The 19,455-nt window shown below is 30.1% G+C and overlaps 1 protein-coding gene across 32 annotated transcripts in view; it reads left to right on the plus strand.

Annotated features, from left to right (window-relative positions):
* Positions 1-19,455, plus strand: part of LOC148612130 (uncharacterized) — a 46,758-nt gene that overhangs the window by 4,305 nt on the left and 22,998 nt on the right. For 19 of the 32 annotated variants that reach the window (XM_088593270.1, XM_088593269.1, XM_088593279.1 and 16 more), the window contains exons 3-13: positions 923-994; positions 4,865-4,936; positions 5,582-5,653; positions 8,490-8,561; positions 9,126-9,197; positions 12,194-12,265; positions 12,907-12,978; positions 15,037-15,108; positions 15,594-15,665; positions 16,240-16,311; positions 19,363-19,437. In XM_088593270.1, the coding sequence (XP_088449396.1) occupies positions 923-994; positions 4,865-4,936; positions 5,582-5,653; positions 8,490-8,561; positions 9,126-9,197; positions 12,194-12,265; positions 12,907-12,978; positions 15,037-15,108; positions 15,594-15,665; positions 16,240-16,311; positions 19,363-19,437 (795 nt within the window). The remainder of the gene's footprint in view (positions 1-922; positions 995-4,864; positions 4,937-5,581; positions 5,654-8,489; positions 8,562-9,125; positions 9,198-12,193; positions 12,266-12,906; positions 12,979-15,036; positions 15,109-15,593; positions 15,666-16,239; positions 16,312-19,362; positions 19,438-19,455) is intronic. The other 13 variants (XM_088593271.1, XM_088593268.1, XM_088593264.1 and 10 more) reach the window with 13 other exon arrangements.

Below are 19,455 nucleotides of genomic sequence, written 5' to 3' on the forward strand. Positions count from 1 at the left end.
CTATTTAACATTTAAGAATTCTCGAATTTTAAGCAACCACCAAGCAGACTGAAGTTGCCGTAAGGTATTATTTGAAAGGGAAATCAATGAAACAAAAATTCTAGCGGAAATAAAAGAAATGTAATCCAGGTATAAAGACTAGACTGGGGGAAAGACACACACAACAAAGAACAACTTGTAATTATGGATCGTAATTATGCCTGTTCATTGAATTATAAAAGCACCGTTCGATTTTAAGTAATGTTGCATGATTGACACCCCATTTAAGGCTATATAAGTATATCAAATACATGAATGTATTAATTGATTTTATGTTAATCCCCAAAAGACATTAAAATTAAATTTTTGATTCAAATATACATAGTCTGTTGATGAAAGGTAATAACGCATGATAAATGATATATAAAAATGACCATGTGCGATTTCAAAAGCACCGAAGTCGAAAAAAACCCAATTCTGACTGAGAAAAAAAGCACCGAAGTTCATGGTATTTGAATCGTTCAGATCATGATATCACATGCAAAAAATGTCTATTAATTGAATGAGAGATTTCAATATCACATAAAAACTTTTTCCAAAATAAATTCGATGCAACACTTCACAGTTATAACATATGGATGTTTTACACAACCCATGAAGCAAAGGATATGTAGATAAAAGGTTTCATAATGAAATGAATGAAAGTTGAATATCACACTATTACACAGCTATTGCAAATTGTAGTCATTATGACAGACATCATTTATTTTTATCACTGTTTAAAGAGTAACAACAATTTTGTTTATGAACCTCACAATTCTCATTCACGATCGCGTGCAATGTTTGACATCGATCTGTTCCCGATCATTTATCTCGCTTTACAACATAACCGGTTAAAGAGTTTTATATGCTCGCGTAATAAGTCCATTTATTCTATTTTTAGAGACCTGCGTTACAATAGGATATCTTCTATAGGAAATGGTACATTCAAGAATTTAAGTCAACTACAACATTTGTTAGTATTATTTAATTGTACAGAGTAACATGTCTTTAATAATTTTAAACGAATACAAAAAGGTCTGCTTTTCCCTTGAAAAACCCAAGTTTCTGTAAGTCTTAAACAAATAATCAAAGAAAATTAACTTTACATGTGTTTCCCAATAAAACGAAGATTTGGCGGACCTCTACAAGTTGTAAAAAGAACGATTAACTAGTTATCTGGGATACAATATCCTTTTCTTTTGCATGTGTATTTTTCATTCAAAAGTATGCGCATGAAAAATCTAATTGTCACGCGTTTTTTTTTCAAGAAAAACAAATTAGTGATTTGTAAAATATGGAAAATAGGAAAACTTTCAGAAAGTTTCACTTATAATGTTATAAAGTAATGAATATTTTGACATTCTTGTATTTACAATGCTCGTCTTATGTTTACAAAAGCAGGATTTTACACAGCCTGGTACAAAAGATGATTTGTTCATCTTATTCAGGTGAACAGTTCAACATTTGTACTAATATGTTTTCAAAAGCTACAAAATTCATCTTGTCGTGGATCCAATTCTTGTTTTAACAAATAAATAAGTCTGTTTGTTTTGTAACAACTTTGATTGTAATAAGTAGACAACGTGCATGTATTTATTCTCGTCAAAATAAGACATTTCGTCGTAGACAATCCTTTTTTCTTTAAATTAATATACACAATACAAATGTTAATCAACGGAACACACACACACATACATGTCAACGCAATGTCATTGTGGTAAGGCAGGTGACTGTTAAGGCCATTACGGTTATCCCTTTATGTTGATGGATATTCGGGTAAGAATATTTTTCTATAATTAAGTTGTCTACTCAAGTTATTCAACAAAATACATATGACAAATGATCAGTCATTCATCAATGCTTGAAATTTGAAGCGGGAAGCATATGGGTAAAATAAATGGTTAATTAGAAATTACAAGGTAAAAATGTCGGCTGGTTGATCGTAACGAATAATGTGTGATGACCGTAACAGTACAAGAGACCGACGGGAAGACTGATCGTAACGGGTTTATTTAATACGAAATATTGACCAAAACATTGTAAAATATTGATATGTGTAAAATAGTTACTGAATTAATCTATTAGTTTAGGTGTTTATCCACAAGTAAAGATAGACTTAGAAAACAGAAGAAACTACATCTTTATTATACTTGTTAAGGTTAATATTTGAGAATTTTTGTCATTCAATTTAGTATTTAAAAAACTCATTTTTTCCCCTTTGTTCTCTACATAATATTAAGTATCAAATTAAGTGGAGTATTGAATGTGAATATTATTATTTTGTAATAATTTATGTTATGCAAAAGAGAAGGTATATAACAATAATATATGCTTAAACCGAATTAATCTGATGCAAGTATACCTAACGTAGTTACCAGCTTAGTCACGGAAATGGTTCACGACCCATGGACACCTCAACTGCCCCCTTCTCGATCATTGAACATAGGTGTTATTCTGTTTTAAGGCTAAGAAAAAAAAACGTCTGTTTAATGTTTCATAGGCGGAAATATATGAGATTAAACTAAGAAATGATATTTTAGCAACATTTTGTAAAAAAATAACAATAAACATAAAAAAATAAAAAATAAAAAAATACAATAATAGACGTGCAAAGGTAGGCAAACAATATTTGGTCGGTAATGTAACCTTGAACAGACATGCTTTTTTCTTAGCTGAATTAGAGATGCCATCAAAGTAAATGGAAGTTTGCAATATACATGTATAATGTCAGTCAGAAAAACATATTTCAATTTGTATGTATATTTTGAAACATGCTTTCTGACACTTTATATACAACTACCCTTACTAGAACCGATAGATTTGTAGCAAGTAAGTTTATAACATGAATGTGGTGAATCAAAAAGAACTCTACAACCTAATATATCATTTAATATGAACAAATGCTTTCCTCTCTTGAGTCTATTTTCTTTGTCATAATTGTTTTTCATTTCTCTTATATGATCATACACAAAAGTTCAGATCTCACCTAAAATCATATTATGAAATTAAAATTGTATGACTCGCATACACTCCCTGCCGAATACAGCCCACAATATTGCCTACCGCACACGGCAGCCATACATGTACATTATCACGATGTTTCTGCGTTACTTAACACGGAGGTACTTCGTTGTTCGGCTCTTACCATGAATACTTTTGCTGCAGGGAAACACCAGAAAGGTGTTCAAAGATGGATCTCCGAATGCATTGATTCAACGTGTTTCAATTTTTTTCCAGTATTTTGTACAAAATAACGCTTGTAGTAGAAGCTATTTGAATGAATTTATGAAGTATATCAATTTTAACATATTTCAGTGAAATCTTCTGCAATTCAATGTTTATCATAATGGTAAAGTACCAACTACCATCACGAAATGGTGTTGTTTCTCATGTTACGGACATCTCTTGCCGCATATTACAGTCATCATAGAAAAAAAAAAGATTCTTGGCTACCTTGCAATTTCTCATTAATCATACATTTTACCCATATGCTTCTCTCTTAAAATTTCAGACATTGATGAATTACTAACTATTTATCATATTTATTTTGTTGAGTTACTTGAAAAGACAACTGTATAAAGAAAAAATATTCTTACACGAATTTCCAATCTCAATTTTGGAATGACCGCAACGGCCATAACGGTCATCCGCTTTACCCCAGTGAATGTGCAAAGGCCAGCAAAGAAATCAGGACTATTATTACAAACATTATTTTTACCTGAAATAATCTCATTTTTGTATTACACATGACCTAAATGGATAAACGTCTCAACGGTACTTATAATCACGTTAGTTTTCATATATTTGATTTTTTCGTTGAAAAGGCTTAACATTGTAAAATTTCTGCAGGGACCTGGCCCAACAATAATCTCATCACATTTTACTTGTTTAGATCATGAAAAATGTAAAAAGTGTCACTTCACAAAATTCAAATAGTTTATGAATGGTATGGAACTTACACTACTAGTAGGAGTAATGTAAGCGGACACTGTGGCAATTTTTCTAAAACAATTTTTCTCTATAGCTTAACTAAAGGAGAGGGTATTCACAGGTTCACACATGCGAGTAATTATTTTTTTTCAATTGTACCGGGTTTACGCATACAAACCCTCGAATATGGCTTATTTGAATTAAACTGATGTCGTATTCATTAACTACTAGCAGTTTTGCAGGAGAAGGTTATGCTATGGTATATACTTCTTTTGTTCTGATATTTCATAAAACTGTATTATAAATCTATTAAACAAAGACGTAATTGTTCCCTGTGCCATAAGTTTCGATTATTCACATGATAAGTTATAAGTAGCTATGCATTTTCACTATTGGATTTTCTCAAGCTAATCACAAAATAAAAACTTTATGATATTTAAAATGTACAAAAATCTATGTACATGTGTATAATAAAATAATCAATGAATTTTCAAATAAAAAAAAACAAACAATAAACAAACAAACAAAAACAAAACAAAAAGACAAAACAAAACAAAGCAAAGCCAAAAAAAAAAACAAAATTAAAAACAAAAACAAACAAACAAAAACAAAACAAAACAAAACAAAACAAAACAAAACAAACAAACAAACAAACAAACAAAAACAAACAAAAACAAAAACAAAACAAACCAATCAAAATAAAAAGTAGTATAAAGTAAGATAATTAAATTGCAGTTTCTTCGTCTGCCGTGTTGTAAATAAACTTTTTTAGTGTTCAAATTCAAAATGTTTGTTTTTGAAGTTGAAAATGATAGTTCAATCAAATCCAAAAGGACTTTTTGCGAGTCAACTGGTACATGGTTTAAAATGTCTCTTTTATATATGGGGAATTCAAGGAATATGCTTATTTCAGAGACCTTGGTAATAACAGAATTTCAGCTATAGACAATGACACATTTGACGATCTTGTGGAACTACAGTATTTGTATGTATTTATATTCTGTGTAAGATTTATGATATTTATCAAATAAGAATTACATATACAATACATATTCAGTGTCCTTGCATATCGGTAATATGAGTATGAGGCTTAGAAACGTTTTGCCGAGCGATTTACCCCCGTTCCGCGCCGAGTTATCCATATTTCCGATATGCTAGGATAACGGTTTTGTATTGTGTTATCCTGCAAATAAAAAATATCGTTTAAATCGCCTTTTCACGTGGTTTACAAAAAGTACACCTATTGCGCCTCTAATGACGCAACGTGGAATATGTTAGCGGCGGTATGGGTATGCAAATCCGTGTAATAGAGTAATAGAGGAAAAACTCTTCAGAAATATCTTTAACTTAAAGATATTGTAAGTATATCGATTCAATTACGCTTTAATATGATTTTAATGAATCTTATTTCCCGAAGGAATTTAAATTTTTAAAAGATACTCTGCTCACATAGATACATACAAGGACGTTTATATAGCATTTTGCTTTTTTTTTGTAAATGACGTGGGTATTTTTCAATGATAATCAATACATGTTTTGAAGTCTTCAATTATTTCATAACATCTTTTGAATAAAAGAAAAGGTCTAAATAATGCTACCATGAAACCTTTTAATATTTTTTCTTTGTCAGAGACATTAGCTACAATACCATTTCTGTTTTGGAGAAGGGAACATTTGATAACTTACATAAATTGCAATACTTGTAAGTATGTTCAGATTCAATGATGTTCTTTATTTCAATGGAATAACGTATTTAGTGGAAGAATAAATAGCATATTTCATATTTTAGCATTACAGTGAAAACTGTCTAAACCGAATCCATTTTTGACTAAAATGATTGGTTCGGGGTAGACAGATGTTAGGTTAACCAACGTTGAAAAACATTTACATTTTCAAAGAGTTACAGAGGGAATCAAGATACAAGCGGTAATCAAAATAATATAACCCAAGGAGACAGACTAGACAGGGTAAATAGACACGCAAAAAAAATGAAATAACACGTACTAAGAAACAGAAGTAAATGAGCAACCCAGATACCAATAAAAATCGGGATCATGGACGAAATATACCGATGGTGGAAGCGTCCTCTGTTTATCTAGAAACACTCACCGATTTTGTCATAAAATTTAAAGTCCGAGGTAAACGAAAAAGAAAAAAGAATACTATGACAGAGTAAACGGATTGGATATGAATATCCCCATAAAGATCCATGATCTCATAAGTGTGTAGCGGTTCACAATTCTTTCCCCATTCAATGCCGTTCGTCAGTTGAAAATAAATTCATCACAAAAAGTGGTTAATAAAGGTTCTCTGCTACTCTTGGTGAAAATATCTCATAACATAAATAATTCCTTTAAATGATTCATCGGGTATAACCATATATTAATTTGATTCTCAATTTGTATGAAGTTTTTTTTTCGAAAGCAGTTTCTAGAAACTATTGCATAGATACTTGTTCATGTTAACATGAGGCAATTATAAAACAAACTGGGACTTTTTATGCTATTTATAATCTGTAAAATGTTCAGATTGTTTATGCACTAAACCAAATACTGTATCAATTATTTAAGTACGGATAACGTAATTATTTTGTCAATTAAAATTTTTGTTTTTTCAATTCATCGTGTGAATTAAAACAATGTGGGAGAAAATGCTGCATCGTCAAACGCTTTTATGAAAATATACATGTACTTAATAATGATTTACAGCTTAATATTAGGACAAACAACCATAAAATTGTTTATTCTTCTTCATCTAGTAGGTTGTGTGTTTTATTACATCCAATATGATCTTCAAAACTTATTGTAAATTCATTTCTTATCGTATGTGTATACAGAATAGGCTAGTTCTATCTTTCATTTTTAATTTTATCACATCAATGGATTGGTGAGTTACAAATGAACTGATTACTCCTGGAAGGTATTGAACAAATAAAACATAACGTAACATATATTTTAAAAGACATGTATAGTAATGTGAAGTTAAATAAAAACCAAACAGGCAAACGTATGAACCTCGAAGAACCATAATACCGTTCTTACCAAAACAAGTACTGTTCTTTATATTAAATTTTAATGACTGAAACCAATGTGGTGTGTTTTTTTAATAAACAAAATCAAACTATTAATTTCCAATAAGAAGAAATATTACATGCAGAAAAGGTACAAAATGTATGACTGATTTTCTCATCGACATCGAGGCCGCCATACTGTTTACAGTTTCCAAGGCAAAAAGTATTAAAAAATATTCTTACACGAATTTCCAATCTCAATTTTGGAATGACCGCAACGGCCATAACGGTCATCCGCTTTACCCCAGTGAATGTGCAAAGGCCAGCAAAGAAATCAGGACTATTATTACAAACATTATTTTTACCTGAAATAATCTCATTTTTGTATTACACATGACCTAAATGGATAAATGTCTCAACGGTACTTATAATGACGTTAGTTTTCATATATTTGATTTTTTTTTCTCTGAAAAGGCTTAACATTGTACAATTTCTGCAGGGACCTGGCGCAACAACAATCTTATCAAATTTTACTTGTTTAGATCATGAAAAATGTAAAAAGTGTCACTTCACAAAATTCAAATAGTTTATGAATGGTATGGAGCTTACACTACTAGTAGGAGTAATGTAAGCGGACGCTGTGGCAATTTTTCTAAAACAATTTTTCTCTATAGCTTAACTAAAGGAGGAGGGTATTCACAGGTACACACATGCGAGTAATTATTTTTTTTCAATTTTACCGGGAATACGCATACAAACCCTCGAATATGGCTTATTTGAATTAAACTGATGTCGTATTCATTAACTACTAGCAGTTTTGCAGGAGAAGGTTATTCTATGGTATATACTTCTTTTGTTCTGATATTTTATAAAACTGTATCAAAAATCCATTAAACAAAGACGTTATTGTTCCCTGTGCCATAAGTTTCGATTATTCACATGATAAGTTATAAGTAGCTTTGTATTTTCACTATTGGATTTTCTCGAGCTAATCACAAAATAAAAACTTTAAGATATTCAAAATGCACAAACATCTATGTACATGTGTATAATAAAATAATCAATTAAAATCAAATAATCAATGAATTTTCAAATAAAAAAAAAAACAAACAACAAACAAACAAACAAAAACAAAACAAAAAAACAAAACAAAGCAAAGCCAAAAAAAAAAACAAAATTAAAAACAAAAACAAACAAAAACAAAACAAAACAAACAAACAAACAAAAACAAACAAAAACAAACAAAAACAAAACAAAGAAACAAACAAAAACAAACAAAAACAAAAACAAAACAAACCAATCAAAATAAAAAAGTAGTATAAAGTAAGATAATTAAAAACAAATTTGCAGTTTCTTCGTCTGCCGTGTTGTAAATAAACTTTTTAAGTGCTCAAATTCAAAATGTTTGTTTTTGAAGTTGAAAATGATAGTTCAATTAAATCCAAAAGGACTTTTTGCGAGTGAACTGGTACATGGTGTAAAATGTCTCTTGTATATAAGGGGAATTCAAGGAATATGCTTATTTCAGAAAACTTGGTAATAACAGAATTTCAGCTATAGACAATGGCACATTTGACGATCTTGTGGAACTACAGACTTTGTATGTATTTATATTCTGTATAAGATTTATGATATTTATCAAATAAGAATTACATATACAATACATATTCAGTGTGCTCACAAGATATTTTGCTAAAATTTCGTACAAACGTTGGGCGGCATATGTATATCTTCCTGAACTTATTTCATTATTTAGAGGACTTCCCATGAAAGAATGCAATTGAAAGATATTTTCAATTAACATTGAACTTAATTTCAAGCAATGTTATACTACTTACGTAATACTGAAATGTTTCTTGTCATTTCTGTATATAAGTTTTTGCTTAGCAATGTATCCTTGAATGATGAAAACATTCCGCTTTACGTCACATTTCTGATACTAATATATTGTAATACATTTTAAATATTTAAAGATTTTTCAGATTGAAAGTTAACTACAAACTTCACATATTATAATGATCTGTAAATACATGTCTGGAAAATGAACTTACGACTGTTAATCTTGTCATAAATACATATTTTTTTGTGAATGAACACAAACTTTAATAGATATGAAGCGCAAAATCTAAATTGTTTTTACTGATATGATTTTTTTAATTTCAAGGGATTTAAGATACAATAAGATATTTGCCCTAGAAATTGGAGTTTTTGATAGTTTAATCAAACTACAGACATTGTAAGTACAGGTAAATGACCATCAAAGAGGGAAACCTGCACAATAATGTATACATGCATGAATATCTAAACTAACACGATATTTTTTTTTATGTTTTAAGTTGGTTTTTAATAAAACAAAATAATATTTCGATTTCCGTAAATAGATAACATTGGGTTGATATAGACTATATTCGAAAAGTGACTTACTATTCATTTACTTCCCTTTATAATAGAAAATTGAGCCGTAATTCATTATCAATGTTAGAGGAAAAACTCTTCAGAAATCTCTTTAACTTAAGGATATTGTAAATATATCGATTCAATTACGCTTTAATATGATTTGAATGAAATCTTCTTTTCGAAAGAAATTTAAAATTAAAAAAAAATAATCTGCTCACATAGATAGGTACAAGGACGTTTATGTAGCATTTTTGTTTTTTTTTTTGTAAATGACGTGGGTATTTTTCAATGATAAAGAATGGAACATTTGATAACTTACATAATTGCAATACTTGTAAGTATGTTCAGATTCAATGATGTTCTTTATTTCAATGGAATAACGTATTTAGTGGAAGTATAAATAGCATATTTCATATTTTAGCATAACAGTGAAACCTGTCTAAACCGAATCCATTTTTGACTAAAATGATTGGTTCGGGGTAGACAGATGTTAGGTTAACCAACGTTCAAAAAACATTTACATTTTCGAAGAGTAACAGAGGGAAGCAAAATTCAAGCGGTAATCAAAATAATATAACCCAAGGAGACAGACTAGACAGGGTAAATAGACACGCAAAAAAATGACATAACACGTACTAAGAAACAGAAGTAAATGAGCAACCCAGATACCAATAAAAATCGGGATCATGGACGAAATATACCGATGGTGAAAGCGTCCTCTGTTTATCTAGAAACACTCACCGAGTTTGTCATAAAATTTAAAGTCCGAGGTAAACGAAAAAGAAAAAGAATACTTTGACAGAGTGAACGGATTGGATATGAATATCCCCATAAAGATCCATGATCTTATAAGTGTGTAGCGGTTCACAATTCTTTCCCCATTCAATGCCGTTCGTCAGTTGAAAATAAATTCATCACAAAAAGTGGTTAATAAAGGTTCTCTGCTACTCTTGGTGAATATATCTCATAACATAAATAATTCCTTTAAATGATTCATCGGGTATAACCATATATTAATTTGATTCTCAATTTGTATGAAGTTTTTTTTTCAAAAGCAGTTTCTAGAAACTGTTGCATAGATACTTGTTCATGTTAACATGAGGCAATTAGAAAACAAACTGGGACTTTTTATGCTATTTATAATCTGTAAAATGTTCAGTTTGTTTATGCACTAAACCAAATACTATATCAATTATTTAAGTACGGATAACGTAATTATTTTGTCAATTAAAATATTTGTTTTTTCAATTCATCGTGTGAATTAAAACAATGTGGGAGAAAATGCTGAATCGTCAAACGCGTTTATGAAAATATACATGTACTTAATAATGATTTACAGCTTAATATTAGGACAAACAACCGTAACATTGTTTATTTTCTTCATCTAGTAGGTTGTGTGTTTTATTACATCCAATATGATCTTCAAAACTTATTGTAAATTCATTTCTTGTCGTATGTGTATACAGAATAGGCTAGTTCTATCTTTCATTTTTAATTTTATCACACCAATGGATTGGTGAGTTACAAATGAACTGATTAATCCTGGAAGGTATTGAACAAATAAAACATAACGTAACATATATTTTAAAAGACATTTATAGTAATGTGAAGTTAAATAAAAACCAAACAGGCAAACGTATGAACCTCGAAGAACCATAATACCGTTTTTACCAAACCAAGTACTGTTCTTTATATTAAATTTTTATGACTGAAACCAATGTGGTGTGTTTTTTAATAAACAAAATCAAACTATTAATTTCCAATGAGGAGAAATATTACATGCAGAAAAGGTACAAAATGTATGACTGATTTTCTCATCGACATCGAGGCCGCCATATTGTTTACAGTTTCCAAGGCAAAAAATAGTTCCCAAAATATATAAAATTTGTAAACTTTCTGCAGGGACCTGGCCCAACAATTATCTTATCACATTTTACATGTTTGGATCATGAAAAATGTAAAAAGTGTCACTTCACAAAATTAAAATAGTTTATGAATGGTATGGAACTTACACTACTAGTAGGAGTAATGTAAGCGGACGCTCTGACAATTTTACTAAATCATTTTTTCTCTATAGCTTAACTAAAGGAGGAGGGTATGCACAGGTACACACATGCGAGTAATTATTTTTTTTTAATTGTACCGGGTTTACGCATACAAAACCCTCGAATATGGCTTATTTGAATTAAACTGATGTCGTATTCATAAACTATTAGCAGTTTTGCAGGAGAAGGTTATGCTATGGGGTATAATTCTTTTGTTCTGATATTTCATAAAACTGTATCAAAAATCCATTAAACAAAGACGTTATTGTTCCCTGTGCCATAAGTTTCGATTATTCACATGATAAGTTATAAGTACAAAATAAAGTTAAAATGTACAAAAATATATGTACATGTGTATAATGAAATAATCAATTAAAATCAAATAATCAATGAATTTTCAAATAATAAAAAAAAACAAACAACAAACAAACAAAAAAAAACCACAAAAACAAAACAAAGCAAAACAAAACAAAAACAAAAACAAAAAACAAAAACAAAACAAAACAAACAAACAAACAAAAAATTAAAACAAACAAAAAACAAAAATTAAACAAAACAAACCAATCAAACTCAATATAGTAGTATAAAGAAAGATAATTAAAAAATATGCAGTTTCTTCGTCTGCCGTGTTGTAAATAAACTTTTTTAGTGTTCAAATTCAAAATGTTTGTTTTTGAAGTTGAAAATGATAGTTCAATCAAATCCAAAAGGACTTTTTGCGAGTCAACTGGTACATGGTTTAAAATGTCTCTTGTATATAAGGGGAATTCAAGGAATATGCTTATTGCAGAGACCTTGGTAGTAACAGAATTTCAGCTATAGACAATGACACATTTGACGATCTTGTGGAACTACTGTCTTTGTATGTATTTATATTCTGTGTAAGATTTATAATATTTATCAAATAAGAATTACATATACAATACATATTCAGTGTCCTCGCATATCGGAAATATGGGTATGAGACTAAGAAACGGGGGTTTCAGGAGGCTTTGTCGAGCGATTAACCCTCGTTTCGCGCCATATTTCCGATATCCTAGGATAATGGTTGTGTATTGTGTTATCCTGCAAATAAAAATATTGATTTAATCGCCTTTTCAAGTGGTTTATAAAAAGTACACATATTACGCCTCTAATGACGCAACGTGGAATATGTTAGCGACGGTATGGGTATGAAAATCTGTGTAATAGAGTAATAGAGGAAAACTCTTCAGAAATATCTTTAACTTAAAGATATTGTAAGTATATCGATTCAATTACTCTTTAATATGATATTAATGAATCTTATTTCCGAAAGGGATTTAAATTTTTAAAGTAACTCTGCTCACATAGATACATACAAGGACGTTTATATAACATTTTTTTTTGTAAATGACGTGGGTATTTTTCAATGATAATCAATACATGTTTTGAAGTCTTCAATTATTTCATAACATCTTTTAAATAAAAGAAAAGGTCTAAATAATGCTACCATGAAACCTTTTAATATTTTTTCTTTGTCAGAGACATTAGCTACAATACCATTTCTGTTTTGGAGAAGGGAACATTTGATAACTTACATAAATTGCAATACTTGTAAGTATGTTCAGATTCAATGATGTTCTTTATTTCAATGGAATAACGTATCTAGTGGAAGTATAAATAGCATATTTCATATTTTAGCATTACAGTGAAAACTGTCTAAACCGAATCCATTTTTGACTAAAATGATTGGTTCGGGGTAGACAGATGTTAGGTTAACCAACGTTGAAAAACATTTACATTTTCAAAGAGTAACAGAGGGAATCAAGATACAAGCGGTAATCAAAATAATATAACCCAAGGAGACATACTAGACAGGGTAAATAGACACGCAAAAAAATGAAATAACACGTACTAAGAAACGGAAGTAAATGAGCAACCCAGATACCAATAAAAATCGGGATCATGGACGAAATATACCGATGGTGAAAGCGTCCTCTGTTTATCTAGAAACACTCACCGAGTTTGTCATAAAATTTAAAGTCCGAAGTAAACGAAAAAGAAAAATAAATACTATGACAGAGTGAACGGATTGGATATGAATATCCCCATAACGATCCATGATCTCATAAGTATGTAGCGGTTCACAATTCTTTCCCCATTCAATGCCGTTCGTCAGTTGAAAATAAATCCATCACAAAAAGTGGTTAATAAAGGTTCTCTGCTACTCTTGGTGAATATATCTCATAACATAAATAATTCCTTTAAATGATTCATCGGGTATAACCATATATTAATTTGATTCTCTGTTTGTGTGAAGTGTTTTTTTCAAAAGCAGTTTCTAGAAACTATTGCATAGATACTTGTTCATGTTAACATGAGGCAATTCTAAAACAAACTGGGACTTTTTATGCTATTTATAATCTGTAAAATGTTCAGATTGTTTATGCACTAAACCAAATACTATATCAATTATTTAAGTACGGATAACGTAATTATTTTGTCAATTAAAATTTTTGTTTTTTCAATTCATCGTGTGAATTAAAACAATGTGGGAGAAAATGCTGCATCGTCAAACGCTTTTATGAAAATATACATGTACTTAATAATGATTTACAGCTTAATATTAGGACAAACAACCATAACATTGTTTATTCTTCTTTATCTAGCAGGTTGTGTGTTTTATTACATCCAATATGATCTTCAAAACTTATTGTAAATTCATTTCTTGTCGTATGTGTATACAGAATATGCTAGTTCTATCTTTCATTTTTAATTTTATCACATCAATAGATTGTTGAGTTACAAATGAACTGATTAATCCTGGAAGGTATTGAACAAATAAAACATAACGTAACATATATTTCAAAAGACATTTACAGTGATGTGAAGTTAAATAAAAACCAAACAGGCAAAAGGATGAACTTTGAAGAACCATAATACCGTTCTTACCAAAACAAGTGCTGTTCTGTATATTAAATGTTTATGACTGAAACCAATGTGATGTGTTTTTTAATAAACAAAATCAAAATTTCTGTATAAATGACCATGGCCAACGAAATAACAAAAGTTTTTATTATCAGTTTTTATAAAACAAATAAGAAGTGATTCATGCATGTAAAAAAAACCCACATAATTCAGTTTTATTCTTAAATAAGACACACTTACTGACCATAAACACAGTCTTAGGTTGACTTTAAATGCTGCACATTTGCGATAAAAATTGTATAGATTGTGTATGAAATTTGCACTTTTTAAGTGTTAGCTATCACTCTTGACCTGGCTTTATTTGGTTGATTTTGGTGAGTGATGAATGTATGCTTTTCTCGAAAAATGCAGACCTGAAGAAATATAGGATTATTCTTACGCCAAAATATAATATAAGTAGACAAAACACACCGTTTGTTATTTTTTTTTACCTTCTACACCATGGATCACCTCTACCTTAAACAGTGTTTGACTTTTATATAAATTTGCACCTAAATGAAATACCGCACTTTTAGGTGTCTCACCATTATCCATATACTAAAACCAGCGATTTAGTATCTCACATGAATCGTTTTGCCGTACAACTAGCGGATGGCTAGTAGTTAGACAGTTGATGAGGTAAAAATGTGTGCAGGCATTTCTTTTATTTGAAATATTTTGTTTTATGTTTACTTTATATTACAGAACTATGTATGGAAACAGATTGTCAGTTTTCGAAACAGAACTTCTTAGAAATACTTCCTCGTTAAGAACATTGTATGTTGACCTTACAATATTGAAGTATTATTACATAAAGTTTTCTTTATTGGCTAGCCGAGGACCATGGGCTGGGAGGGTCCATCGTGCACCCTCAACTCACCTCCTATTACCGCCAAAGAATATTCTATTTCATTAGAAGCATATATTTATACCAATATTGGTTAAAAACCTAGATTTTTGTGATTTAATTGTTCGAACGTCTTAACTTAATAAACAAATGTGTGTAATAAGTAGCCCAATGTCTCAGCTTTACAAGGGTATCACTAAGATTGCGATACCACTAAGGATTTTGGAGTAAAATATAAAAATTTACCCCAATCCCACCAAAAAAATCGTTTTTATGGATTCAATATGCAAATGCAAGAACAAATATAATTTATTTCAAAGTTATAGTCTAAATTATCTTCTTATAAAAAGTCCCTTTTTATTTATCACCGACAAGTATCGATATTGACATTGTTTTGGTTTTTGCATATTTTTAGAAATCTCGGAAGTAACAGAATATCCGTTATAAAGAAGGAAATGTTTGATGGTATAGCTGATTTGAACAGCTTGTGAGTAAAGTATTATAATATATATACGTCACAAAAAATGTTTTCAATAGGTTAAGTATGAATTACAAATATGAGTTTTGCATAAAACGAAGACAAAAAGTGAAAGATAAAAACGAAACAAAAACAAAAACAAAAATAAAACAAAAACAAAAACAAAAACAAAATAAAACAAAGCAAAAACAAAATTCAAACTCAGCAAAAAAAAAAAAAAAAACATACAACAACAAAACAAAACAACCATCCCCCCCAAAAAAATCCCCCTCCCCATTAGCATATTTCATGTTCAAAAATAACATTCTTGTGTTTTAAGTTTACATAAAAAAATAACCCAACTATCCGAAGCGAAGGCAGGAAACGAGTATTGAGAAAAGTACTTAAATAAAAATTAAACTTGTCGACATATTGTTGAATTTAAAGTATTTTGTCATGATTAAACAGAAAAGCTTTTTTATTTATCCTGATTAAGACAGAGTGCACGTAAATTGACTGCATGTTTCGTGAAATTATAATATTTTTATTGTTTCAAAAAATAAGGCATCATGTAAAAAGAAATCTTAATAACTGTTCCTCTTAGAGATCTTAGAAGTAACGGAATACGTGGCCTTGAAATTGGAATATTTGACAAACTACACAAACTACAAGAATTGTAAGTATGACATAGGTCGTTGACTCAATATAAATATTGTATTGTGAGCAATATAAAAAAAATATAATAGAAGTTTAGAAAAATAAAATAAAAACAAACAAAGCAAAAAAAAATAAAAAATAAAAAATAAATAAATAAATAAAAAATAAAACCGACACATACAATTACAGTTACAATGACTTAATCCGGGTTTGGATCAGCACAATAATAGTGGTAGGAAACCATGTTGATAAAATTCCTTAAAGCATAATTGTTATATAATTGGCAAGAAAGCTACTAGACGAACCATAGGGAGCCATTACAAAACTAGCCTTATACTAAGGAATTACTGTACCGTATACGAAAACACCTGCTAAAACGTGTAACATTCTCATTTTATCGTGCTTCGTGTGCTTCGTGTGCGTATTTCGTGAGATCATGTAACGTTCAGTGCGGGATTTGTATTTGCGTGCCTTTCGTGTGCTCATTTCGTGAATCGTTTTTTGTGTCACGTTTCCGTATCGTGATTGGATGATAAAAATTGTTTCTATGGTGAATCATTTTTACGTAATACCGTTGTAATTTCGTTTTCAATGCTTAAATCAGTGTTCATTTTTTTTGCCACGATCAATACATATATGAAAAAAAAAAATTAAACATTTTCATATTATTTGTACATATAGTGAAATACTGTAAAAATTTGAAGGGTCTCTTGAAATTGTCGGGGACAAGTTTTCTGTACTATAGCGGTATGTTTGTCGGATGAGAATAAATATTTTCATATGTATTCGAAATTATTGTTGTCAGATTAAATCAAATATTTTTAAAAATATTACACATAATTGTACATGAAATTGTCCGATTAAAATTAATGTTTTGACCATTCTCAAACACTGTTGTAAAATATTGCCATTTTATAGATAAAATCGCATTCTGTTTTATCTTTAAACCAATAAAAAGGTATTGTATTAATCCAAAATGTTATTTTATTCGAAAATAAGTTTTTTCATACCAACACTTTATAAATTTTGATATTTTTATTCTCCTGGAACAAGGAAAATTTGTTCCTAATGAAATATATACAACAAAAGCAGAAACTTTCCATAAAGAAATTACATTCTTTTCATTTTTAGAGCAATTAGATGGTCTTGCACAAGCCAAAACCACTTTTGTTTTTAAACATTGAGTATATTTTACCTCAATCTTATAAAATGTCAATATTTCTATACTTCAAGACCAATGAAAATGTTTTTGCAATGTACTATATATGATAAAGATGAACGTTCTGAACATGTTTCATATGCAATGCTTCCATTTTTAGACAAAAATGATGGAATCTCATTTAACAAACTTGAACAACAAACTTGGACATTTTCCACATTGAAATTGCTTTATTTGTTATAATCACAGCAATAAGATGGTTTCTATTAAGTCAAAACTACTTTATTATCTAAATATTTAGTATAGTTTACCCCAATTTTATGAAATTTCAATAATTTTAAAATCCGAAACTGTTGAAAATGTTCCCGAAATATACCGTGTATAATATAAATGAAAAATTTTCAAAACAAAAATCCAATATTTTCTTTGTTAGACCAAAAGAAAAAAAAAACTAAAACTTTGTAGCCCTTTTGTGTACGTGTTTCTTGGGAATCGCGTGCGTGTTTCGTGTACTTCGCGTGCGTGGGATTGGGAATATTACACGTATCAAGAGGTATAGCATCATTTCTTCTATCGGTTAAATTGAGGGAAGAATAATCAAGGGAACCATGGTTATAGCGGTAATCAAAGGAATGTAATCCAGGGACAAAGACCAGACATGGAAAACAGACATACACGACAAAGAACATAAAGTAACTAAAATCATGCATACAAAGTAACAAAAGCAAATGAGCAACTCGGACTCCACTAAAAACTGGGAGCATGGACCAGGTGCACCGGTAGGGTAAGCGTCCTCTGCTTTTCTAGAAACACCCGCCGAGTCGCTCATAAAAATTCAAATCCGGGTACACAAACGAGGAAAGGAAAACTATGACACGTTGCATACATAAATTTTCATGGTGCAGATGGATACACCATAACGATCCACGAGTTCATGATGGAGACCATGTAGTGATGACTTCAATCTTGTAGCAACATAACCCTGTTCAAAAAGCCTATTTGTTAGAATTCTTCGGCGATAAAAACATATGCGTAGTGTCGGCAAGCTCAGGCATAACGTATGAGTTGTGATATGAACACTCCATGCGCATGTGCTGAAGGAATGTTGCCTCAGATAAAAGGAAAATTGACAATTCTGAATGAAAAGTCATAACGTTTGTCGTAATGTTTGGTCAATAGTTTTCCTTTACCATATTTTTTTATGCGTAGGTCAAGATATTAGGCTGACTTCACAGTGTCTGTAGTGTCCTTTATCTCAAGTTGTTTGGGGTAAATGCGATGTATCAAATCCCCGAAATTAAGATTGTTTAAAACAATACGTTATCTATATAGCGGAAACTGAGGTTAAAGGATCTAGCTAAACGATATTCTTTCTTTCGGATCGAATCAGCTATAAAGTCAGCCCCATAAGAGTAAAGGAATAGGTCAGCAGGTAGAGGAGCACAATTGGTTCCCATTGGAATGTCGACCGTTTGTAGAAAATCATATTACCTTTGCTTATATGAAACTATTTAGAGTCTATCTTTTGATTTTATTATACCGTAACTAGTATTACAATAGTCAACCAAAAAGAAAAATGTCAATATAATGCATTTGCACCTTTAAGACTCCATTTTTACAATGTGCAATAAAACCCAGAAATCAGCGATTGCATATTTAACCGCTCATATTTGGTTGAAAGTTAAATTCCAATATAGCAACACAGCTAAACCATTTCTTATAGCGAGTTGTTCACATACTTATCATTTTTCAAACAGCAAGAAAGATGATGCAAATGCATTTTTATATATTAGGATTGATTATTTATTTTAACTGACCTGCTCACTTGATAAAGTACTTTGATATAAGACAAAAACTTCAAACATAGTGGGTGTTTTCAAATGACCTGCCATTAACTTTTATATTATCCAGAGTTTTAAGTGGAAATTATTTAACAACTTTCAACAAGGAAATGCTGGTTAACCTTACAACGTCTCTAAGGACACTGTATGTAAACCTATCGTT

This window comes from Perna viridis, chromosome 7, assembly GCF_037379345.1.
Source record: "Perna viridis isolate PV_CMFRI_1.1 ecotype Kerala chromosome 7, ASM3737934v1, whole genome shotgun sequence".
Taxonomy (NCBI): domain Eukaryota; kingdom Metazoa; phylum Mollusca; class Bivalvia; order Mytilida; family Mytilidae; genus Perna; species Perna viridis.